Genomic DNA, 25,525 nt, shown 5'->3' with positions numbered 1-25,525 from the left:
GCGCAGGGCTTATTTTGATCAGCTGACCTGTCACCTGACGTGTTTCCTTCTCGACACGACCAACGAAGCAGGAAGTGTAGCAGAATGTCGAAGACCTAATTGTTGTTTAGGTCAGAGGAGCCTGATAACACATTTTAGTTTACCAATAATTCAGTCATGCACTGTTTGTCTAAAGCAATACGTCATGTAATAAGGACGTGGATGGTCTGTGTATCTCTTCTCGGTAAGTATTTCGTTCTCAGTTTGTTTCCCGATGATGCGCCACCCTGTGCTGGGTTGTGTTGGTGTACCTGTGTGTGTCAGTGGAAGCTATGAGGCATGTTGAGTCTATCTGTCGACTTGTTTTTACACAGTAACCCATGGATTGGCCGGTAAAATGAAGATAGTGGAGGAGCCGAACACATTCGGGTAAGCAGAAAGCCATGATGTGACTGCAACACTGCACCTTGTTGTTTTATCTTATTTCTGTTCTGTTTCCCCATCTGTTCAGGCTGAACAATCCTTTTGTGGCTCAAGGAAGCAGACTGCAGCCTAAAGTCACTCCATCTCCAGTGTCTGGTAAAGTAGCCTGACATATAACTTACACATGTCATCCTCCATCCATATTGTGTCTCTCTAGGGAAGATAGATTTATAAGTAATGTTGTCTTACTTTTTATTTGTAGGATTCAGAGAAATGGTATGAAAACCTCATTGTACATCTTCAACCATGACTATGTTTATGTCTTCCTCAAGGCCCAGCACACCTCCATCGGCTGGCTGGAAAGTGCTTCAGTTTCATAGAGTCAACGTAAGTATTTTACATCATGCATCATGTTGGCACTGCATGTATGTTTTCATACCCCATTAAGTTTACATTTGCTTTAATCACAGCTCTTTTGGCTGCTGATTGTAGATTTGATGCATGTTACATAAGAGTAACTACAGTATGTGGAAAAACTGATATAAAAGGGTGATAATGACTGGTGATTTTGCAGGTATAAATATGAATTCTGTCCATTTCACAACATTACGCAACATGAGCAGTCATTCAGATGGAACGCCTACAGTGGGATCCTGGGGTGAGTGGCTTCTACTCAGCAGCAGAAACCTAATCTACAGTCACATGTACAAGATATTTGGAAATGTGAATAAGTGAATGATTGCCAGTAAGCAATAATCAGCTTCTTCTATGTTCCCCAACAGGATCTGGCAAGAGTGGGAAATAGCAAACAACACTTTCACCGGCATGTGGATGAGAGAAGGGGATGCATGTGGGAGTAGAAATAGGCAAACCAAGGTTGGTGACATTTTGAAAAATTGAAATACATTTGGATATTCTTTCCTTTAATAGTATTTAGGAGGTCCCACTGGCTTGGGTCAGTGTCTGTATTTCTCAAATAAAAGACCCATAAAGACAGTTTTAGACCTTCGGGGGGTAATAAATGAATCCCTACATGGTAATGGATGTTCATTTAACTCAGAGTGTAAAAAACAGTTAATATACTGTGAGTCTGTACCCATCAGAGTAAATTGAACACTTTTAGATAGTTATGAACAGCCTCCTCAGAGCCATATCCGCTCTCTGAGTGGACAAACAATTCTCTAATCAACACTCAACTGAAAATCATTGTCACTGAAAAATCAACACTCATTAACACTGGCAAATTTGCTGAGTCATTTGTTTCTTGTCATGTTTCTGCAGGTTATTCTCACCTGTGGTAGCAGCAGCAAGCTTGCTCAGGTGTCGGAGCCCAGTACCTGTGTTTACTCTCTATCCTTTGAGACTCCACTTGTCTGCCATCCGCATTCTCTTTTAGGTAAGCCAGAAGATCATTTCATACGACAAATCAGCTCCGGTAATATTGCTGTCTGATCATTTGTCTACTCTATCCTAGTGTATCCGACTCTGAGTGAGAAACTGCAGAGGGAATGGGATGAAGCTGAGCAGGCTCACTATGAAGGTCTTATTACTGAGCAGGTGAGCTACTGACAGGAGGAGTGTATTCCAGGTGTGAGTAGGGCTGGGCGATGTGGTTGAAATCAGTATCAAGATAATCATAATGATTTTTTTCAATATTGATATATATCACAATATAGCTCACATATGCAAAATCACATTAAATAATCAAATTAATGTTCATCCCATTGAACCGATTGGTAATGTTACTGTGTGATGTCAAACAAAACTGAAATTTTCAAATAATATTCCTTAAAATGTTTCATACCTCATTTTGTCAGTTTAAAAAAAAAATACTTATCCATTTAGACAGCAGAATTGTGCGTCACAATATCCCAAAATCACCATATAGATAGATAGATAGATAGATAGATAGATAGATAGATAGATAGATAGATAGAGTATTGTCCTACAAGAGGAAATTTGATTCCACCCTTTATATCATCACGATATGATTCCACTGATAGATGCTAAATGCTAATATTTAATTATCGCCCAGCCCTAGTTATAAGAGGATGAAAACTCAAACCCAAACTGATTCAAATACAAACGCCTTAACTGATCCAGGGAAGAGCTGCTGCATGTTAATCATATATTCCATTTGTGTTGCAAACTGTGTGTGTTGATTTACATTTCGAAGCTAAGTTATAACCAAAACTGTCTCAGAATTAAACTTCTTTTAGGATTAACAAATTGTTGTTAACCATTTTCATTTTCATTTTAGGTATTTAGCGCTTATCCACAGCAACTTGTCCACTAACACACTGTATGTTTTCCTGCAGGGATACAATAATCTCTTGAGGGATATTTTTGAGGATGCTGGTTTCCTGAAGAGCCAAAAAGTGAAGGTGAAGCCAGATGTTGCAGCCCATTCAAAAACACACGACTCTTTACAGAAGTGCAGTGAGGTGTGTATATTTAGAACCAAGCTGTAATTACATGTCCAAATGATGGTCTACAAAAGAAATTGTGTACAATATTATTACAATATTGTTTTACCTTAGAGTGATTTCTTTTTATTCACTTACCAATATGTTTGCGTACAGGACTTCCACAAACAGAGTGAAGAAATTGAGAGACTTCGCGCTCTCCTGACTCAGCACAACATTTCTTTTGAATCAAGCCCAAGTGAGTAAAGCCAGCTAGGCTACATGGCTTTACACAACCAAGCCAACCCTCAGTTACATGTTGTCACATTATAATCAGCTGTGTAATATCATTCTCTGTCACAGATGAAGCGCAGGGTCCAGTCAGTGTGACAGTGAAGGATCAACACCTGAGGGGAGACAACGGCCTCATCGCAGATCTACAGTGAAAATCTACAACCACCAGTCACATCCATCTCAAAATCCTGCACTATTTCCAGATATAAACAACAGGACTGGATTTGAAGATTTTGGTTGGTGTTCAGTGTGAGGTAGATGGACAGTGGCTGGACAAGATGAGTCTCAACAAGGCTGTAGAACTACAGCTGAAATTATTCTGAACAACAAATATCTCCCTGAGAAAACATCATTTGTGGATCTCAAATTTCTTCATTCCTTGCCAGACTTTGTCCATTTGCAAAACATTTCCTACATAGGAACTGTGACACCCAGACAGGACCATCTACAGAACTTTTACAGAAAAAGTGTTACGCAATCAGACTGTAAATATGGCGCCATGTTGGGAAATAAATAAACATTGTGGTTTTAAGACAATGGGTCACTGTAATAGTGTGAGGATCTTTTGTTTGGCCAGAGAAGAATGTTTTTTCTTTTTTTTGTCATTGAAGAGCAACTACCTGTATCCACTATCAGAGTGTAGACTGCCAGCGTAATGTTTTTTATTTATCTAGTATTTCAGTCCTGGATTAATGTCAGAGGCTTTATATCAAAGACTTCCCCTTAGCAGTCTAATACAGGTATTGAGCCGCTTCCCCTGTAGCACTCTGATTATTGAGGATTATTGTCAGTGACCTATCCTTGTATAGTGTAGAATGAACAGATGAACCAACTGGCAACCTGTCCAGGGTTTCTCTCCCTGCCTTCCACCCCAATGTATGCTGGGATACGCTCCAACCCTGTGACCCTGAACTGGATGAAGTGGGTAGAGAAATAAAAAATGGATATAATGGGCTTTTAGCTTTATTCAGTTTAAGTAGCGTAATATGAAGAACTCTCATTCTTAATTTGCAAAACCTAACTTTTCAGTAATCCCTGCTTATCACAGAGCAACGCCCAAGATGACAAGAGACAAGAGAAAAGACGTCTGACTTTTACGTTGCTAGTTGTGGATGCAAGCTAGGTCTGCATGATATTGTAATGAGTCTCCTTGGCCTGCTGCAGAGCCATTGATAGGAATCTCTACAGAAAACCCCAGTCTGCTGGTTTGGTCATAAATATTAATGACTAAGTGGCGGACAGAGGGGAAATGGACTAGGGTCAGTTTTTGTGACAAGTCAGTTGTCAGGGCAAAACATGCTGATCGTTATTATGCAGTGGATGAGGAAAATCATATTCATCAATGAGTTTACAGATCATGGGCCTTGACATGCACAGTCATGTACTTCCTAACCATAAACAGAACTACAAACATTCCCGAGGCTTTAATTTCCACAGGACTCTCAGCCTTATACTGTATTTCATCTTTGGTGATGTACACCGTGACTTTGCTTCTTCTGAATACTTTATACTGAGTGTCAGGTAAGAAAAAAGTACCAAAGTCAAATCAGTTCTCTATACCACAGGTGTAATTTGCAGTATGACTCAACACAAATTTAGCACAAAATTGTAAAAAAAAAAATGTAATTAGAATAATCTATTTAAGATAATTTTGTCCTATTATTACTGTACTATAAATAAACAAAATCTTAAAAAATGGTGACTTCAGAGAGACTTCACTTCAGAGTTTAGAACAATGCATATTTAAAATACTGTTATGATTCTTCAGATGCCCAAAACTATCCAGGACATATTCAACATGAAAAAAATTAAAAAGACAAACTGATTTCATGTCTTTGCTCACTGGGGCAACAGTAATTTCAATGCGACTTATGTTGTCATACATTAAGCGACAGGTCTGGATGTACAAAACTGTTCTCACATTGCAATTGGATCTGCTTAACTGAATATGGAAGTGGTTATGCTTGCTTGCATTGTGGCTGGAAGTCTATATAGACAATTCAGCAACAATGTGGATATGAGCAATGTAAAGACAGAAAAGGAAAGTAATGTAGACACAGATTTAAATAAAGACAGCTATGCATATCAGGCATTTTCAGGTGGTCTCATAAAACGTCATCTTCCCCCAGTGGACCCATCCATGAGAAACAACATGAGATTCAGGATCAGATCCCAAAAATCACTGATCAACAAAGAGGCTGCAGTCCTTTTCTGGTATACTAGACAACTTCCCAGGATGGTGGAGTGTCAGGTAAGCAGCTGGATGACTTGTCTGGCTCTGTGCGCCCTCTGCTGGCCGTCTCTGTCATCCGGCCCCTGTCCCGGCTGTTGGACCAGGGCTGTGGCCTTCTGCACTGTGGTGTCCCTCGCCCCGCCGCGCAGCCCCTCCAGGTACTGGAGGAGCACGGAGAAGCTCTCATCAGGAATCTGAGGGGAGGGGAATTTGGAAGCTAAGTGAATTTCATTCCCATACTGTGAATTGATTTCATCAAATAAGTATCGTGTGAAACAAAAAAAAAGGAAGTCAAGTATGCAATAGTAACTGATAACACAGAAGAAAGAGAGAATAATTACCTTATATACCTTACCTTATCTTTTTTGTTTTGGAAAGCACTGTTGTTTAGAAAAGTGCTATTATATAAAAATAGTTTATTATTATCAACAGAATTTAACTTTCCATGTCCTCTTCAACGGAGATTGTTCTATTTACTTCTAAAGAAATCATGGAAATCTTGATATACTGTTTCTACACTAAATACTGTAATGGCCCTTTCACATTCCTCAAAATATACCGTCAATGACAATATGTTGATACATATGGAGGGTTATTGGTTGAAACTTTGTATAGACATTGTGTATACTACATGTAATTCTTTTTTTTCCAAGTTTTCTGTTCCAATTTCTTAATTTGATGTATCTATAAAACAGTTTACATACTGGATTTATTGTTGCTTGTTTTGTTTTTTATCAAAATTAATGATGGGCACAGTGAGTGTTTTTCTGTCACAGGTCTGTAGAGCCAGTATCATTGTTGTAATGTGTTGTAATTGTTTCAAGAGTGCACACTTCTAAGACGCCCGCACAAGAGTGAGCATCTCACTCCTAATTTAATTCCTCTTTTCAGAGCAGGATTATCAGTGGATTTAAGAGGGACTTTTCGTGGCTTGAGCACTTTCTCTTTCAACATAATTGGCTGTAGCAGTTAAACCATGCTTTATTGACAAAGCATCAGAATTTCACAAAAACTATGTTTGAAAGGTGACATGAAAATAATTTTTTGAATGAAGGATGGGAAGTGGATGTAACTGATAAACCACACAGGCGGTTTGTCTTCATGTCAACACCACCCATTACCTCAGGAGAAAAATCCCCCGTTCTTTACTTGACACTGATGTCAGTTTGAATGAACAGACTCAAACTCCTAGCTGAGAATCTTTAGCTCAATTTAGGTCTCAATCACTTTCTAACAAGCTTTATGCACATGGCAATAGGTTTCAAATGACTGTTTTACCTTCTCAGAGTCAAACATGCGCTGCAGTAGCCACGTCTGCCTGGTCTTCTGGAACTTCCACTCTTTGCGGTTTTCAGCCCAGCTGCAAAGACAAAACCAGGGCAGCTTGTAGGCATTAGCTACCATATTCAAGGCGTTAACCACTTCAGAAAAACACATACTGAATATATTTGTGCTGTGAAATATTACTAAGTTACTGAGTCATCTTAAGTTCAATCAGAAAGGGACCAGGTGCATAAAGATGGCTGCCTCCTGGATTGATCCTTTTTGGTCCTCTAAATCAATACCAGGGTGCCATGGCTTTGATCCTTGTAAATTGCTCTGGATTGTATCTGCTAAATGCCTGAAATGTCCCTGGAAAAGTGTGGATATTGACATGTGGATGCTTTGCACTGATGTAAGAAGTGATGAGTTTGCAGCAGGAGGCACCACGTTGATTCACCTGGTCCGTGTTAAACAAGAGCTGCTCTCACCAGGTGAGGTAATCTAAGGCCTGCTGAGGTGCAATGGGCGCGGACCCTTCAGGTTTCTCTGAGGGTTTTGGCTCAGATTTAAGCTTCTTCTTCTCTTCCTTTTTCAGGATCTTCTTCATCTTTCTTTCCAGAACTCGTCGCTCCTCCGGGCTCAAGTCCTCCTCTCCTTCCATCATCTCCTCCTCTTCCTCCTGCTCCTGTATCACCGCAGGGCGACTGGGTGGCTCTGAAATCTGTCAAAGCACAACAAAGGCAGATTGGAGTTATCTACACTAACAGACTTTCCTCTGTAGACCTTTATCATTTCAGTGTTTATGAAAAACCTTTATCAAACATCCTTCAGAATGCTCAAACAGTGTTTACCACAGAGAAAGATACACTAACATATTTGTATGCACTGCCAGCAAAATCCCACTTCATATGTCAATATCAATTTTACTGTTCTACTCAATGCAAGGCTAATTTTCCTATTAATGTTAGATTTGATTTCCACTGACTGCAGAACTAGTGTGGCAGTTTCTTGTAAAGATAAGAGCATGAAGACAAGAGGCTGCTAGATGCTGCTGCTTGTTGGGTTTGGATCACTTCCTGTTGCTCTGCAGTTCAGAGGGACGTTTCCTGCATCTACAACCTTGTGAGGTCAGCATCACACGCATTTTCTCTGCGTATTTAAAGTTCATTGTGGTTGGCAACATCCCTTCAGCTTTAAATGCAAAGCTCTCCTATCTACAGTACACTGGCTCTCTTGCATGTTTCAAAATCCCACCCCCAAATCTGTTTTGTCAGAACATGTTCAACTCACCGTGTCTCTCAGCTGCCAATTTTTGCTTAAGTATGCAGAGGAGCCATTGTGAACAGATGGTCTTTGTGTGACATTTTATGAAAAAAATTGTATTTCAGAGAGTAAAATATTTACACTGAAGGCTGTTGAGCGAAGGTAAGAGTGAGACCACAGAGACTTTCAGTATGTTTGCAGCAGCACAACTGAAGTGTAAAATTAGACATAAACCCAATGGAGATTTTTCTTTTTTTTACAACTATAACCTAAGGTATGAAAACAAAACTACCAAAATAGAGATAATACATAATTCTTTAATTTGTAACAGGCTAAGTTTGTATATTTCTACTTTTGCCTGCAGAAATATGGATGCAAGGCAAAAGATTTACTAAAATTCAAGAGAAATAGTGAACAAATAAGAAGCCAGTTAAATGTTGGAGCCAGTAAACACAGTACAACTTGCATTTGACTCTGAGTGGAACTTAAACAAGGGGACATATGTTCTCTGATGTTTAACGGTCCTCAGCCTGCTTGGTGATGAAAAAAAATAAGGCGGGGGGGGGGGGTTGGGGGCAAGAAAAGATTTTGATCACATGGTCACGAAGTCATTCTGAAAGTATGCTGGCTGGGTATTGCCCATGAAGATGAAAAAAAGCTATTCACAGTGAGCAGTTGTGTCCATGCAACAAGCATCATTTTCAGAGCGTACGGCTTCGAGTCAAAAACGGTGTCGGCTTCGTAGAAACAAACAGAAGAAGGGTGACGAAAGCAAAAATGGTAAGTGGAAACACATGTTTGTCTGAGCAGGCAGTTCCTCAAAAGCGAGCAGACAAAGGCAGGGCACCAGGGAGATGTGGTCATACTAAATATTTACACTGGATAACCTAAACTTTTCAGCATTTCTATTGAAAGGATATACATTTGTAGAGATTTGTAATTACGGCTAGAAGTGAAGATTACATTTTTGGGTTTCATTGTGAGTTAACTTGGGGAGGAAATGTAAAATGTGTTGTAAGAACATGCGTCTTCATGGTAAATCTCATTTCATGAACCACGGATTGACCAATAATAAGTAAACATTGTGTAAAACCACACTTCTAGCCAATGTATGATAAAAGATACCTGATGAATGAGTTTCACAGCCTCTTTAGTAGGTGTGCTCCTTAATTTGTGTTGTTTTGTTTTCCGTGTTCAGGCCTGCGTGCTCGTTTCTGTTTTTGTTTATGTATGTTGCAAAATTCAAAATAAAAAACATTTGAACGAATGAGTTTCACTATTCAAGCAAGGTTGCAATAAACAACGCATTTCTGTGTGTCATAACCTGCTCACTAAAAACCAAATAGCAACATAAAAAAAACTTTTTCTCATTGTAGGCGCTTGGGATATTTGATTTATTTGATATTTGGCTTGATTTCTGGTCAAATCCTGATGGGAGAAAATAAATGCTTGATAAACTCTTGCTGGTGATGCTGTGGAGGGAATCAGTGGCTCTAAGGGTGTTTTCTCTTTTCATCTCCAGTCGAATCAAAGCATGGATCCGTTCCCCACTGTGATGAGCAGCACAGCAGCGTTCTCCACCAGCTCCGTCTCCCTGGTCCCGGACAACTCCACCTCAGGAGTCTCCCCTACCTTCGTTTTTGACATAACGGCAGCCAACGACCTAACCTCCAGAGCCAACTACGTCTACAGCGTCTTTGCGGCGCTGGGCTTCGCCTCGGCCTGCTTCCTGCTCTACAGCTTCATCCTGACCTACCGAGCCCAGAGGCGTCTGGCCTGGCTCGACTGCCTGCTCTGGGCCTTCTGCGGCTTCCAGCTGCTGCTCCTGCTCCTCTCCTTCTCCGCAATGGCCCACAGACCAAAGTACCTGGTGGCCACAGGTTTGGGCTGCGCCGCTCTCTCCTTCACCATCAACACTGCCTCGCTCTGCGGCCTGTTGCTCCTGGTGCTCATGGCCTACGTTCTGACCTTTGACCCTCCGTCGCACGCCCTGCTGAGGCGGCCCGGGGTTTGTGCGGCTCTAGTGGTGCTGGTCTCTGTCCTGTCCTGTCTGCTGCTGGCCGGGCTTCGCGGACCCAACGAAGATCTGGGAAAGGAGGACAACTGCTATATGGACCGAGTCCAGGCCGGTCCTTCATATGCAGTAGCCAAGTTCTGTCTGGCTTTTCTGATTCCCTACATTCTCCAGCTTGGACTTCTGATAGGCGGCTGCGTCCGCCAGTGGAAATCTAACGGGCGTTTCCTCTCCGGGTCCGAGGAGGGTCCGGTGTTCCTGACGGTCACAGTGGTCATGTTCGTGTGCCAGCTCTTCTACAGCGTGGCGCTGCTGAGAGCGGTGCAGCTGGAGGTGGTGGAGGAGGGGGAGGGGGGGCTGCGCCATCGTGAGCGAGCGTTCCTGAGCGTGGCCGAGTTTGTCCTGTTCTCCGGCAGCTGTGCGAGCCTGCTGCTGGTGCTGCTGATCCACAGGCCGTGTCGAGAGAGTCTCCGGGGAGTGGTCAGGCAGCTGAGGGACTGCTGCCGAAGCCCCGGACGCACGCAGACCCACAGACACATCATCGCACCCCGCATCGAGATCGCAGAAACCCTGCAGGACTTCGAGCCATAGAGGCCAGTAGCAATCACGGACGTGATGGAAAATCCCAAGCAAAGGCCGTGTCAATATATTCATCAGCATAAAACTTATTAGAACTTTTGATGTATCAAACAGAAGATTTTGTGGTCCGATTTATTAGACACATTCCTAGGCCAACTTCAGAAGGGCTTATGCTGGTTCATCTAATCTAAAAAGACTATACAGTATAAATGTCTTGTATATTGACAAAGTGTCTCCTCTAGTGTCACCAGACTTTTGCTGTTTATATCTTTTGAACCTCATTTTTTGTACACCGACCGTACACTTTTTTTTACAGATTGTAAAAATACTATTTCAGGAATTTGTCAGTACAGAGAAGCGTTAATAAATGTTTTTTGCTGTAAATCATTAGAATTGTACTATATGTTGGCATAGATGTTGGTATATGATAATTCATCAAAATGTTGTTGTCCAAATTTTTGTGTCAACAGCTATGAATGTCAAACAATAATGAAAAGAAGACCTACTTTAGGCAGTAGGTGGAATATTACAGCTCTCCAACCTGCTCTTAGACACACCTCTTTTCCCGGAAACAGACACAGTTTGCACAAACATGATTTGCACAAAAACCCATTTAGACAAAATGTCTGGAAAAAAGCTGTGCAATTCCCAGAATGTCACATAGGAAACATTTAGTAGAGGAAAATAACAGTAAGATTGTAGGTTCAATCCAGATTTAGGAAGGCTAATAGTGTCAATATTCTTAGTTTAATGAATTTCTCAACCTATTTAATAGCCAAAAAAGGGGTTGGATAAGGTGAGCAACTCCACGAGTGCCAACTCCTCTTTCAGGAAATGTATTGGCACCTGTTCTAGGAATAACTGACCTGCATGGATCGCATATTGTGTCATATTGTGTCTATGTCAGCACAACTAGAGTGGCACCAAACCAGGGACCAGCAGTCAAAACAAGACAGGAGCTGGGTCATATAAGATATTGGCGCCATGTGACACGTCACACCTGATTCACACTGATTCAAGGCAACAATGGCTGAAGTCATTTATCTAATTCCTGTTAATCCATCAAAGAAATAACGTAAATCATTAAATACATAATACTATGCATATTTATAATATATATAATAGCATTAGAATGGTATATCATCTCCTGACTAAGACTGAGGATTGATTTTGTTGATTGGGCAACCAAACAAAAGGAAAGGTTGCCACTGGTAAAGACAGTAAACCGTTTTACTGGGTTTTACTGTTGCTGAGGACAGAAACGACAGTGTGAGGCAACACTCGCCTCTGTCCCTCATCTTGTTTTGTGTAAATATGCTGTTGGTCCATCATTGCCAAAATGTCCCCTGACTCCCATATTTATGTATTTGAACATTCTACATTAACAGTCACAGTTCACACATCAGTGAGAAAGTGTTGAGAAGTTAGCCCCAATTCACCCTACAATGTGAATGCTAAATTAATTATGCAAAGGGAGAAGTAAAAGAGAAATTAGTCCATATAAAAAGACATGGGTGGTGTTCAATGTAACTACTTACAGTAGTGCACATACTGTGAACTGTAGCTGTAAGAAACATAAATTGATATTGTAATGTTTGGCCACAACACAGAATATTTATATAAATTCTATAATGCAATCAGGGTGAGATATTTCAGGGGGAAAAAACAGGGAGAAAGTGTGTGTGTGTGTGTGTGTGTGTGTGTGTGTGTGTGTGTGTGCCTGTGTTTCCTGCTCTGAGTGGTGGGAGGCTCCTCGCTACCTGAGAGAAAAGATGAGGGACGAGCGTTTGTCCAACCTCAGTTGTCTTCTCTGGATTTACGATCACCACCTCACCGGCAAAGGATATCAGGAGTTAAAACGACCCGAACTGGAGCAAGGAAACGTATGTAAGTTTATGCTATTTTATACTCATTCTTACTGTCTGTCACAAATTATCGTTAAATGACAGTTGTATAGTTTTAAAGTCAGTGTATCTGTCAATTTGATCATTAATTTGATCAACTATTGCTGCATTTTCCCTGCAGCTGAAAACTGCTGGGGAAAATTTTTTATTGTCATTTTCAGACATGAAAATACATAATAAACTACCAGACTCAACAACAAGGTCACAGCACTATGAAACCACAGGATGCATCTTCAATGCATGACATTCTTTCATGATCCAATTTCTTGATTTCTTGTTTCAAAACCATTGCAAACCAGACTGTGAAAATGTAGCAAACAATTTGTAGTAGAAATAGCCACAGTTATGAGATAATGAAAACTAGATAGTTTCATAACTGATTATGTTTGGCTGACAAGCCATTTGATGTGATGGTAAAGGTGGGTATGTCACTCACACAGGAAAACTTGCCCAACATGTCCAAGTAACTACAGAATGATTATTAATTGATGTCTATTCGGTGTTGTCAAATTAGTTGATATTCACTGATAATGCACATAGAATTTATGCCTACCACTATTCTATTCTTTAACAATAAATGTGAATATGAGAAGGTGAAAACAAGCCACTGACTCAGTGCTGCTCTCCTCTCTGTCTAGAACAGAGCGGGCATCATCACCTCCACCTAACCAAGAAGACCGCATGTCAAAGAGTGGAAACACAGATGGCACCGCAGACTCCACAGCGGGCTAAAAACCCCTTATGAAACTAACAGAACTATGGCACCTTAGGGCAGCCGACACAAACCGATCAACACAACAGAGTAACATGGAAGTGACGATGTACTTGGACTATGCCGTCTCCACTGAGAGTAACGTCACTGTGCAGCTGAACGGCTCCCTGGCGGTCGTCTCTAGTCCGCTGCGGGAGGCTTCAGAGCGTCACCAACATTTCACCATCAGCCTCTTCCTCTCGTGCCTCTACACCATATTCCTGTTCCCCGTGGGCTTCATCGGCAACATTCTCATCCTGGTGGTCAACCTGGGCCACGGGGGCCGGCTGACCGCCCCGGACCTGTACTTTGTGAACCTGGCCGTGGCCGACCTCGTCCTGGTGGCCGATTCCCTGATCGAGGTGTTCAACCTGAAGGGGGAGTACTACAAGAGGGCCGCCCTCTGCACCTTCATGGCCCTTTTCCAGCAGGTCAACATGTACAGCAGCGTCTTCTTCCTGACCTGGATGAGCTTCGACCGGTTCGTGGCCCTGACCGGCTCCATGGGTCGCAGCATCTCCCACGCCCGCCTCAGCTGCTGCCTGATCTGGGTGTGCTCGTCCCTGCTCACGGTGCTGTCGTTCGCCGTGGCCCAAGCGCAGCACGCCGGAGAACTGCACTTCTGCTTCGCCTACATGTCCCAGATCCAGTGGCTGGAGGTGACGCTGGGTTTCTTGGTGCCTTTCTGCATCCTGGGTTTATGCTACTGGAGGATAGCGCGGGTGCTGCTGCGCGGCCACAGGCGGCGGGACGGCCTGCAGCAGCGGCCTCGCAGGCAGAAGAAGGCTTTGCGGATGATCTCGGCGGCCGTGTTGGTCTTCTTCCTGTGCTGGCTCCCGCAGAACGTGTTTGTTAGCGTTCACCTCCTGCGGGGCGAGGGGGACGGCAACACGCTGTGGCACGACTACCCTCTGACGGGGCACGTCGTCAACCTGGCGGCCTTCTCCAACAGCTGCCTGAACCCGCTCATCTACAGCTTCCTAGGGGAGACGTTCCAGGACAAACTGAGGCTGTTTCTTAAGCAAAACAGCTGGGCCAAGCTGCACAGGTCAACCTCAGGGAACTCAACCGGTCTGCCGGCTGCAAAGACATTCAGCCGTCCGACGTGCAAAGGGGAGTTCCAGTCCACGCACTTCCTTCAAAGCTCTCACATCCTCCCGCAAACTGTCATATACCCCTCAAATACAAAGCGCAAATCTGAGATCACACAGCTTCTCTAGACAGCCGAGGTCTGTGCCATGAACTTGAAAGACAGTATTCACACTGCCTAAAAATAAGTAGCAATGCAGAATGCGATAACTGGATGAAGTAGGAAAATGCCTCAAAGCTACAACTCACCACTGTTGGGAGAAATCTAATGGTGATACATTTATTTGTGCTTCATTTATTGGAATCAATTGTTTTTATAGCCCCAAATTTGATGTACAAGACTAAGTTATTACCAGGAGTATTGAAGAATTTTCTATGTGGAACAGTACAAGTCAATATTGAGTGTTCAGCTCAGGACACAGATTCCAGCTTCATAAAAACATTGTTTGAATTCAAAAGAAATAATAAATAAGCAGCCAACGTTCTTACCTCCATTTGCTTTTTCTTCTTCTTTGTTTTCTCTGTGGTTTGTTTCTTTTTGTGTTTAATGTCCTTTTCCTGTTTTTTGTTATCTGTTTTGATTGATATGTCAGGAACCTGTAATGGAGCCTCCTGGATAAAATAAAGATATTCATTATTTTGGCAGCACTTTCAATTGGTCCCATCTCCATGAGATATAGGTGATGAATAAAATCTTTACTGTGCCACTCACCTCTACTTCAGTGTTTTTCCTTTTCTTTTTCACTTTGCTTTCCGTCATTTCCTTCACACAAACCTCCATCTCATCTGAACTCTGCTTCTTCCTTTTGGGACCGCTCCCTTTTGATTCTGATGCAAAAGATTTGTTCTTCGCCATGAGATAACTTACACCTACAAACAAAAACAAAATGTGTAAGTTACTAACAGACAGATAAATGCAGTCAGAAACGGACAGATAGACCATCAGCCTTGGCGGTGGTCTTTTGCGTTATTAATTTGTTGTGATTTCATGACACTAACCCTGAGAAATAGCAGCCAACCTCGACTTTCCTAACAGTTGAAAATCAATTCTAAACTGGAGTCAAATCATATTTCCTTGAAATCCATGAAATTGGCTTTATTGGGCATCGGCTACATGGACGAGACTTGTTGGCAAAACAAAATCATTGATGATTTTGTTATTTTCATAGGACGGCAAGAACAGTTTTTAGTGTTCAGTTCCAGGTTGGTAGTGTTGGTAGTTGGTATTTTAAATCCAGTAATTAATATTTAAGTAAGCAATTGAGACTGTTAGTAACACCTGTAACAACTAAGTAAATCCTTACATATAAGCCATCTATACTGTTTCCCATACTTCCCACTCTTAGTCTACCCAACATGTTGAAATTGTCATAAACACATTTTCATAACTCCACAATTGTTTCTATTATCTATTAGGCCTACTGCTTTTTTTTATTATTATTATATGTTTTATATTTTTTTTGTGTGCTTCTTTTCTCCCCAGTTAAAATCTACTACTTTTGCTGCTGCAACAACCTATTTTTTCTCACAGAGATCAATAAAGTTTCATCTTCTCTTAGTGGCACCATGTTACATGGCAGCAGTAAAGATACTTAAATAATACAGTAGACTAGTACAACCCTTCTGAAATTAATCTATAAAAATGACTATGGACCATCTGTTGATAATTTATGAGGTAATCTTACTTTCTGCTCAACCAATGCATGTAAATTACCACAACAAGTGGTCTATTTACACTTGTTACCAAAATCCTAAAGCTTTAATCTGTGTTTGAATCTATGTATCCAGGCCCTATTTAAGCACAGGTGTAAATAAGAGTCACCCAATGCACACATGGCATTGTGGGGCAAGTTTGAGTGTAATTACATGTGTTTGAATGTCTTGGTTCCCCATCTGGCAGTAAAACCGTAATACATTTTTATCTGCGAGGTTTAATCCCATGTGCAAATGGAGCTATTAGGAGTAACATAACATATTCACCTCAGTGTAACTAATCGCATAAAGAAGTTAATTTCTCATGCAAACGTTGAACAGTTTTGATAGCCAACTGATTTTAGCTAACTATGCTAGCTAAAAGTAGCTAAAGCAGATTCTAAGGTTCCTACATTAAAACGTTCTTAATACCTAATTTTATTCATGCGACTAAAATGTTTATTTTATCATATAACTACTTCTTACCTATGGTAAACTTTCACACAGGACGCTGTCGAGGTACACACACCAACAAGCATGGGGATCCAACCAGGAAGTAATGTAGCTTGATGAAAAGTGATTGGACAGATGTCTCACATTGTTTTGTGATTGGTCAATGAGTGTGACTTAACGTTATAAAGCAGTTCAAATTATGATTGTGAGTGTTAACGCTTCTATTTATGTTATATATTACACTTAGCACCTCATATATATATTACCAAATAAGTAAAGTGCACAAGTAAAAATATAAGTCAATCGATGGTTCGGAAATCACTGTAAGCAACAAAACACCCGGAAGGAATTCAGTGTTGCACAAGCGGTGTGTTACATGACCCTCACGTCGAGCAGCTTTTTACCTAAGATGACCGTTGTCCGAGATGAATTCAAGACGTGTTTTCGGTAGCTTGTCACGCTTTGCCTTGAATCGTGGGATATTAATTCACGGCACTACGAGTCTGAGGTATGTATGAATCTGTATAACTGCCGCGACAGGTCGCCCACGTTGGTTTTATCATGGTGGATGAGGTTCAATGACAGTGTTAGGACTTGTATGAATGGCTGCCACCAGCAGCAATTTGTATAGTTTAATTGGTTCAGCTCATGTCTGTGTTACTCAAGTTAGCACAGAGTAGCATAAATAGTGTTTAAATAAACTGTTTAGTGTTTAAAACTGGGTTTCTGACACGCTGCTGCCACATGCGGTTTTATCTTTTCCAACAGCTCATGATGGGACTGATTCACCATTGTAGTGATTCACCATTGTAATCCCACTGTACTGTAATTACCATTATAAATCCATTGGTAGTGCTACATGACACCATACTGATCATAATAAATATTCTGTTCTAGCAATCAGTGGTGGAGTACTAGAATATCCTATCCAAGTAGAAGTACTGTTACTTTGCTGATATTTTACTTAAGTATCGACTACTTAAATCGACTTAAGTAAAAGTAAAAAGTCGCTCATTTAAAATGTACTCAGAGTAAAAGTCACTGAGTTACTTTTTAGAAAGGAGAAGAGTTAGATGTGATGTTCCCCATGCAACTGTAAAAAGACGAGAAGACATACAGCAGTTCAAACTATATTATTTTAATTGGAAAAATTAGACATTACAAAATAAAGTGCACAAAGTAAAGCCAGATTACTTTACTATTGTCCAGTTTCTGTTTATTATGGAGAGCCATAAAATGTGTACTCTGTAAAGGATGTGATTACTTAGTAAAATTACTGACTTTAAAAGCACACGAAAAAGCTAGTCAATTATTAATGTGCATAAATGTAATTAGTTACTTCCACTCATGGCAATTACTCTTATGAATCCACTGACAGTGTTACATGACAGCCTACCATACATACCATAACACCTATTCTCACTGTCATAACTTCCCTTCCTGTCATAACTCTCCCTCCCTGTCAGCAGACTGAACCAGGTCAGGTCCGTCTCTCTGACCGTCCAGAGGTCGGCCCGCTCCAGCAAGCCAGAAGAAGATGAAGAGGTGAAGAACGAGCCCATCAAGTTCTCCACCAGCAAGGCCAGTCACCGGACCTGGAGGGTGGACAGCTCCATGGGAAGCCAGTTCGAGCGGCCGTGGTGGAAAGTCCTGCCCATCAGCCTGTTCGGCATCGGCTTCCTGCTGTGGTGCGCGCTGCGAGGAGAGACTGACATTGATGCTCAGCTGGAGAAACAGCTGTATGAGCATTTACCTGGCTTGCTTTCAGACGAAGAGGAGGAGGAGCAAGTCCAGAATAAATCCAGTTAACACCTCTGGAACTTTATGATGTATATATTTCAGGTTTATTTATTTTGTCGGATGTATCTTCATAATGTCTGTGACACATGCAGGGTGTGGGATGGCACCGCCTCAATGGAGCAGCAGTGATGCCGTCCAGTGGAGTGCTGAAGCAACTCAACAGGGACTTTTCAATCAGTAGCTATTAGGAAACACTATTGATTGTGTCCAGGGACGGGCAATTATGTGCCACGGAGGGCCAAGAGTCTGCAGGTTCTCATTCCAACCAATCACAACATCAGGTGATTTCAGATTAGTTCCTCCTCTATGGTTGGAAGTGTATTAATCTGTGAAATCACCCGGTGTAGTTATGTTGGAACAAAAACCTGCATACTCTGCCCTTTATGGACCGATTGCCCATCCCAATTAGATGAAACCCTTCTGCCTTTGGTTTTCATAACCAAAGGAATCGAGTAGGATTGAGTGTACTTGACTAATTTGTTATGAATAGGGAAAGAGCTTGTGGATGTAATGCCTTGGTTAGATCTATTCATCTGACAATTTCTTCTGCCTTGCTATAGAGTAAAGTTGCTTTCAGTTAAGTTTAAGTGTGACTACTTTTTTGCCAATCCACACATGTACATACCACCACTATCACCGTGTAAATTATGTGGACCCCAGGAAGAATAGCTGCTGCTACGCAAAAGCTAATGGGGATCTTAAAACTGCTCTAATGCATCAGCAAACATTGCCAAAGCACAAATATTACACAACACAATGTACAAGTCATTCACTAGCCTATTCAACGGTCTTCAGTGCTTTCAGTCCTGTCAATCCACAGCATGTGTATTTAGGTATGATCGATTGGGCAACAGAAGCAAACTTCAGAATTTTGTCAGAATTGAGGTAGCGGAAAGTTTATTTACAACAATGTGACAACAAATCTGTCGACATGCACACACAGGATGAAGGTACAGATTCTAAAATAGAAGATTTTCAAAACTTGAGAAAAGCAAGGAAATTTTAGCATTTATTTACAAATCTCAAGCTCTATCCTAGTGATCAGGACAGTAAAGCACAGAATTGAGGGGGAAATAAGAATTAGAAAATAGTCCAAAAAAAAAAAAATGCTGAACCTACAAATGACAGACAAATGAGATGTTACACATGCTGTTATAGTTCAGATTTACAAGAATAAAATAAAAACCCAGCCAGTCCCACCCACCCCGTCTAAAAAGATAAAATTCAAACATTCAGATTATGCACGCTCTCCTCTGATTCGCCTGGCCAGCTGGATGTCCTTGGGCATGATGGTGACCCTCTTGGCATGAATAGCGCACAGGTTGGTGTCCTCAAACAGGCCGACCAGGTACGCCTCACTGGCCTCCTACATGGACAACAAACATTTCAAGTTACACTTTAAGCAAGTCAGCAGTAAGTATTTGATATGTGTGACTATCTAGGCACACTGGCAAGTAGCCACATTAAGTATTCAAGATTAATGTCATTGATCCCAAGGGGAAATGTGGATCATTGAAGCAGTAAAGAGCAACAAATGAAAACAAATCAAACATATGGAAGCTGAGCTGAAACATACCAATACAGAGCTTTGTACTTTATCATTAATAAGGATTATTACACCATGTTTATTTTTTGAGATATAAAAAGTATGCTTTTATTTTGAAGGTAGATGTACTTCCAGTCATATTCTGTCCTTCTCTAGCTTGCTTGACACAGCCGATTATATGCTGCCCTTATATTTTGAAGGTAAAACCACTTTACTTCCGGTCTTATTCTGTCCATCTCTGGCTGGCTTTACGCATTTATCCACTATACTTTTGAAGTACATCGAAGTACATTTATGCAAAGTCGGCTACTGGACAGATGCATTTACGGATCATACTGACATGTATAAAATCAGTGAGAGTGCCACTGTCAGTTTGGGTAAATTTTCAGTATAATCGGCCCTAATTTGAGTGCATCAAGTGTCGTCTCACCTGCAGAGCACCAATGGCTGCACTCTGGAAACGGAGATCTGTCTTGAAATCCTGAGCGATCTCCCTGACCAGACGCTGGAAGGGCAGCTTCCTGATGAGCAGCTCAGTGGACTTCTGGTACCGACGGATCTCTCTCAGAGCCACGGTGCCAGGCCTTCAATGAGAAATAAAAATCAGTTCTCTTCTTTATTAAACACCCCATTACAAAGTAAACACCACATTAGAATGTAAACAGACTAATTTAATCACTTTCAGATAGATCGTATTGATACTTAAGTGAATTACCCATTAATAAAATACACAAAAAAGGTTAGGGATTTGAAATGTACTGAATCACTTGGCCAATTGACGTAAAAAAAAAAAAAAAAAAAGATTTTGCATGCCAGCTTCACATCTGTACTGCTGATCACAACATGTTTTTTTTTTTTGTTTTTTTTAGAGACCATACAGTTTACTGCACCAAGTAAATCGTGATCCAACGTTTATCTTGTGACTCATCCAACAAACAAAATGGTTTGAGGATTTGGGCTACCGCAAATTAGGCCAACAGAAATTCGAGCATGCTTCAGTTATGATGAAGTCAATATGTATTAGTCATTACATCAGCTGATCCATACCTGTATCTGTGGGGCTTCTTCACTCCGCCGGTAGAGGGCGCGCTTTTCCTGGCAGCTTTGGTGGCGAGCTGCTTCCTGGGCGCCTTTCCTCCGGTGGATTTACGAGCGGTCTGCTTGGTACGAGCCATATTTCAGCTGCAGGTTGGAAAACAACAAAACAAAAGATGAGACTGACGGCGAAGCAGCAGTCTCTTAAAAGACAGGCGGCACCCAGCATGCCCGGCCGACATCTGCCACACTGTACTGATGCCTTTAGAAAATAGATAGTGTAGTGCTTCCATCAATGGCATCCAATTCATAGTCAAAACTTGATTAATTAAGGTGCCTGGTCTGTTCAACCATTTATGCCATGTTCGGTGCAAAAGCCATGTTGCTTTTGCAGCGGAACGCTTAATAGGACATACTGAGTAACTTCTGACGAGACACCGCTGGTTTTAAACCACAGCATGAAACACAAGCCTACCCTAACGTACACCGGCCCACCACCATTACGCTACAAGGATCATACACGTTTCCTTTTCGTTAACGAGCTAATTTAAAGCTAGCATTAACTGAAAAATGGCGCCAGCTAACTAGCATCACAAGACGTTACACTATACTAAATCATGCCGTCCCACTCTAAATCAGTTCTGCATTAAATTATATTAGACATGGCCTCCGTTTCACATGTAATAATAGTTTACTGTGTTTGCCACCTAACACCATTTGCAGAGCGCCTACTAGCTAGCTAACAGTTAGCCGACTGGCTATGGCGCGCGTCGTTTTGTGTAGATTATTCCAGCCGTACTTGGACGTCTATTTCATAACTGAAAAGCAATGTATAACAGTTACAATCGTACTTAAACGATCACTCATAATCAGCATCGGCATACTGTATAAAAACAGACAGCAACATTAGTGATCGTAAGTGCTCTCTCGTTACCTTTTTTGTTTATTTTCCGGCACAACAGCGGCGAGTCGGCGTGTCTCGGTAGAATATGTTAACAGAGGGCGCACGAGGTATTTATAGACTGGGCAGACTCAGAGCCGAAGCCCAACCCATGAACTTCTGTGATTGGTCAACATCGAACCCCAGCAGAATATGATTGGTCGAAGTAAAAGACTTACCACTTCCTCTACATTTGAAATTGCGGGAAGTGTCGTCTCTTCAAGAACTCCCATTCTCCTTCAATATAAAACCTGCTCGCTTCCTTCGATAAAGCCGCTATGTGCGTAACTTTATACTCACTGTGACAACCAACTTTTAAAGACGTTTTTGGAGCTTACTAAGAGATTTGTTATTTCATGATTTTAAGGGAGCAACTGTTAAAATCATACTTCACAATACCACAAGACAATGTGTGATTACACTTTTCCTCATCCAGGGAAAGACTGCACATTACTCTATTGAACAATGATTATGAAATACTGACTCACATTTATATCAATCGTTTCAAACTGTGATTAACTAAAGTAATTGGCAAGACACAAACTGGTATAAAAAAAAAAAAAAAAAAAGGTCTATACTCCATAATAAACGTTTAGTCCAGGATTTGCTTGAGTACAGCTTTAATAAAGACCATCCAAATGCAGAAAGCAGTTGGTCTGAGTCATTCTGGACTAGCTTCTTTTAACTAGAGTAATTTGTCCAGAGTCTAGTGTTGTTGGATGTGTTGTTGCACAGTGTGGTGGAGCCTGAAGGACATAAACAACCCGATCCTTTGTGCCTCTGTCTCACATCATGTGTATCAAAGAGGAGGATCCAGAGGAGCCAGTCCAGCTGGACCCTGAAGCCCCTCCTGCAGAAAGCAGTATGTCCCTAACAGTGGTCGACTCTGGTCACAAAAGGAGTTTATTTCCTGACAGATACCTGTGATTCTCAAGTCAGCTTTATTTGCATACAATGATGAAGGCAGTTTCATTTTCTTGTTTAATCTTGTGCTCCGTGTAGATTCATTTCACTGGATTGCATTGCATTGCATTCCATTGGATATCTTGTGCTCTGTTTTATTTCTTGCATCTGTGTTTTTTTTCTTCTATTTTATCTTCTTGTGTTATCGAGCTTGATTTTATTGATTCACTTGTACCTCACACTTCATGAGATTGTGCCTTTATCATGCTGTAAATCACTTTGTAACGTTTTTTTTTTTTTTAAAGGTGCTATACAAAGTTTATTATCATTATTAGGAAGATGTAACTAGCAAATGCTCATTTTTAAAGTTCATAATAATATTAGTTGTGTGGTGACCTTTGCCTCTAATATGCTTCCTGTGCTGTTTTCTTTTTGATTGCTGTGGGCAATTTATGCAATGCAATGCAACTCCTGCAAATAAAATGTCAAATCAGTGCTATTTATTAATAGATTATGATATTTGCATTCATAATATGCTATTTTGATCCATAATATGGATATATTATGAATATTTATTTGGATGATTTTCATCAATTTGTAAAATGTAATGCTGTCTTGGTCCAGAATCTGCGAACATTAAGCTGCGAGGGAGCGCAAATGTAGGGTGCGCGCGTGTGTGTTAATACTTCAGTTTTCTCCGTGACAACATTTGTTAGTCAATTAAGTCTGTAAGTCTGTAAAATCTGTCTATCAGTCTCACTCACTCCTAGTTCGGACGCATCAAGCGGAACTACCAGCATTGTGGAAACATTGCCCCGTCGGAGTTATTCTCAAGTAACACCGTCGTTGAGTTTATGAACAACATACCTCACGTTCTAAACGGTAAGCAAACCCAGAAAACAGAGAAAATATTTCATAATGTTCAGACCGATGCGCATATTTACACTACTGAGGCCTTGAATATATAAAGTGAACTGGAAGAGGCGCTTTTCACCTGGAAATCTGCAAAACTGAGAGAATCATCATGGCCGAGCAAAGGCTGTTGGTTATAGGTACATTGTAACTTAAACAATTTAGTAACGATTTCGGCACAACATGAAGCTAAATATTATCCTGACGAGCCATTCTCTCTCTCTCTCTCTCTCTCTCTCTCTCTCTCTGTGTATGTGTGTGTATGCGCGTGTGCTGCATGTGCATGTGTGTATGTGTTTATGTTTTTATGTTGATATATTGACAGATATTGAACCCAAGTCAAACAGCTCCACTGCCACTGGCCCAGGCCGAGCAGGGAAAGCCCTCTGGACTCGCAGCGATAACTCCTTCAAGTTCAACTTCTTCTCTGGGGATTCTCCAGTAGCACAGCAGGAGGAAACACCATCATCAGACAGGAAACCGCCATCGAACAAGTCAGCAGGCCTGACAGCCTTTACAGGACAGGGTTCTGGGTTCGCCTTCAACTTCCAAATCCCCCCCGTCCCGCCTGAAGACATGAAGACGGAAACCTCAGAGGCTGCTGCTTCTTCTCCTCCAGGCAGCCAAAACTGCGTCCGAGAGGAAAATCCATCAGATTCGCAGCAGCAGGTTAGTTCCCCACCTCAGCCGACGAAAGCCAAGAAGAAGAAGAAATCTGGGAAGAAGAAAGCCCCAGAAAGCACCGGGGTGCAGCAGAAGCCAAGTCCGACTGAGGGGAGCGGAGGAGGCGGAGACCCAGTGCTGGTCAGTGTGAAACGTTTTCTCTCAAACTAATCGTTGTCACGGTGGGATTCGTAGTGATTTGATGTCGGAGTAAAGTGCGACTGTGTCTTGCAGAGTGCAGAAGAGCAGCTGAACAGGGAGCTGGACTGGTGCATCGAGCAGCTGGAGCTGGGAATGAGGACCCAGAAGGGGACACCCAAACAGAGTCAGTCATCACGATACGATTCCACTGAAAGACAATAAATGATAATATTGAATTATCGCACGGCCCTGTTCACTACCCTTAAATGATAAAGATGATGCACTACTTAAATGTGACGGTTCAGGATCATGAACAGCTCTGATAGATGATACCTGTGTGTGTGTGTGTGTGTGTGTGTGTGCAGAGGAGGAGGCGTCCCGCGCGCTGAAGACGCTGCGCAGCTCTAAAGCTCCGCTGGCCAAGAAGAGGCAGGTGATGAGAGCCATGACCGGAGACTACAGGAAGAAAATGGAAGAAGAGAAGGACAAGCAGTTCAGACTCATTCAGGGCGGTGAGTAGAAATAATAAAGTGCTGAGGGAGACCAGTGTGTGAACAGGATCATGCAGAAGAGCAATAAAATGGCAAATCCATGGAAACAGTTTATGTGTTTATAACAAGCAAAGTTACTTTCTCTTGAGAAAGGTCACACGAGTTGGACTCGAGTCAGAAATTGAGACTCGACTTGATTCATGAAGAGAATACTTGAGACTTGACTTGACTTGGGTTCTGGTGACTTTGACTTGTACTTTGATGACTTGAAAAGGTTTCCAAAGTCTTGACAAAAGATCTTGTGTTTGTGTAAATGAGTGATGAGTTTTGTTCCAGCAGACGACTGCATTTAAATTCTTTTTTCTGAATTTGTATGGAGTGATTGAATTTATTGAAGTTGAAACTGATTATAGAAATCAAACTCATGATGCTCTTACCAAGTTGTTATCCTATTAAAACCATATTACACTGAGAAGTCCTAGATATTTTGTTTTCTTTAAGATATTAAATTGATACTGGACTCTTGATTTGTTCTAACTTGACTTGCTGTTTGCTACATTTAGACTTGAGACTTGACATTAATGACATGGACTTGACTTATATATACATTTACACTTGGGACTTGTGCCTCAAGACTTGAGATTGACTTGGGACTCGAGCAAAGTGGACTTGGTCACACCTCTGCTGATTCCTGTCCTAAGCCTGAAGGTGTTTTCTAGGCGAAAAAAAGCTACTTAAACCCACTTAAAAAA

General features: G+C 41.5%; 7 protein-coding genes across 9 annotated transcripts; 5 read left to right on the top strand and 2 right to left on the bottom strand.

The window, feature by feature from the left end:
* Positions 1–58: 58 nt before the first annotated feature.
* Positions 59–3,638, top strand: gnptg (N-acetylglucosamine-1-phosphate transferase subunit gamma). 3 transcript variants are annotated; one of them, XM_071537074.1, is made up of 11 exons: positions 59–223; positions 354–408; positions 491–558; positions 735–789; positions 977–1,060; positions 1,185–1,278; positions 1,684–1,798; positions 1,877–1,959; positions 2,721–2,846; positions 2,985–3,066; positions 3,171–3,638. In XM_071537074.1, the coding sequence occupies exons 1-11, from the start codon at positions 157–159 to the stop codon at positions 3,251–3,253; spliced, it is 912 nt and encodes a 303-aa protein (XP_071393175.1). In that variant the 5' UTR covers positions 59–156; the 3' UTR covers positions 3,254–3,638. The 3 variants fall into 3 exon arrangements, with proteins under 3 accessions (XP_071393175.1, XP_071393176.1, XP_071393177.1); XM_071537075.1 differs by having other exon boundaries at positions 3,145–3,638; XM_071537076.1 differs by lacking the exon at positions 59–223 and having other exon boundaries at positions 340–408.
* Positions 3,639–3,768: 130 nt separating this feature from the next.
* On the bottom strand, positions 3,769–16,449 carry LOC139658894 (uncharacterized protein C7orf50 homolog). Its single transcript, XM_071537077.1, has 6 exons — positions 16,376–16,449; positions 14,910–15,067; positions 14,687–14,809; positions 7,086–7,318; positions 6,613–6,694; positions 3,769–5,528 (listed from the first exon to the last, which is right to left on the bottom strand). The coding sequence occupies exons 2-6, from the start codon at positions 15,051–15,053 to the stop codon at positions 5,349–5,351; spliced, it is 762 nt and encodes a 253-aa protein (XP_071393178.1). The 5' UTR covers positions 15,054–15,067; positions 16,376–16,449; the 3' UTR covers positions 3,769–5,348.
* On the top strand, positions 8,460–12,220 carry LOC139658891 (uncharacterized). The gene is made up of 2 exons (XM_071537073.1): positions 8,460–8,640; positions 9,383–12,220. The coding sequence occupies exons 1-2, from the start codon at positions 8,638–8,640 to the stop codon at positions 10,463–10,465; spliced, it is 1,086 nt and encodes a 361-aa protein (XP_071393174.1). The 5' UTR covers positions 8,460–8,637; the 3' UTR covers positions 10,466–12,220.
* On the top strand, positions 12,226–14,599 carry LOC139658890 (G-protein coupled estrogen receptor 1-like). The gene is made up of 2 exons (XM_071537072.1): positions 12,226–12,340; positions 12,996–14,599. The coding sequence occupies exon 2, from the start codon at positions 13,099–13,101 to the stop codon at positions 14,326–14,328; it is 1,230 nt and encodes a 409-aa protein (XP_071393173.1). The 5' UTR covers positions 12,226–12,340; positions 12,996–13,098; the 3' UTR covers positions 14,329–14,599.
* Positions 16,450–16,693: 244 nt separating the features above from the next.
* uqcc4 (ubiquinol-cytochrome c reductase complex assembly factor 4) lies at positions 16,694–18,723 on the top strand. The gene is made up of 2 exons (XM_071537100.1): positions 16,694–16,850; positions 17,812–18,723. The coding sequence occupies exons 1-2, from the start codon at positions 16,768–16,770 to the stop codon at positions 18,149–18,151; spliced, it is 423 nt and encodes a 140-aa protein (XP_071393201.1). The 5' UTR covers positions 16,694–16,767; the 3' UTR covers positions 18,152–18,723.
* A 299-nt stretch (positions 18,724–19,022) lies between these two features.
* On the bottom strand, positions 19,023–21,717 carry h3f3d (H3 histone, family 3D). Its single transcript, XM_071537088.1, has 4 exons — positions 21,658–21,717; positions 20,736–20,870; positions 20,119–20,272; positions 19,023–19,508 (listed from the first exon to the last, which is right to left on the bottom strand). Exons 2-4 carry the CDS (start codon positions 20,861–20,863, stop codon positions 19,380–19,382), a joined length of 411 nt encoding a protein of 136 aa, XP_071393189.1. The 5' UTR covers positions 20,864–20,870; positions 21,658–21,717; the 3' UTR covers positions 19,023–19,379.
* A 1,704-nt stretch (positions 21,718–23,421) lies between these two features.
* cunh8orf33 (chromosome unknown C8orf33 homolog) lies at positions 23,422–24,794 on the top strand (the record flags this gene model as incomplete). Its single annotated transcript, XM_071537089.1, has 5 exons — positions 23,422–23,448; positions 23,537–23,618; positions 23,804–24,282; positions 24,376–24,466; positions 24,648–24,794. Coding segments are annotated over exons 2-5 (745 nt in total), but the record flags the coding sequence as incomplete, so codon positions are not given.
* Positions 24,795–25,525: the final 731 nt, after the last annotated feature.

Source organism: Centroberyx affinis, unplaced genomic scaffold (assembly GCF_046629955.1).
Source record: "Centroberyx affinis isolate AG114_WGS23_722 - 3 ecotype Tasmania unplaced genomic scaffold, CSIRO-AGI_Caff_v1 ptg002979l_1, whole genome shotgun sequence".
NCBI classification, from domain to species: Eukaryota; Metazoa; Chordata; class Actinopteri; order Beryciformes; family Berycidae; genus Centroberyx; species Centroberyx affinis.
Note: the sequence above shows the minus strand (reverse complement) of the source record. Positions and strands in the feature narration are given on the sequence as shown.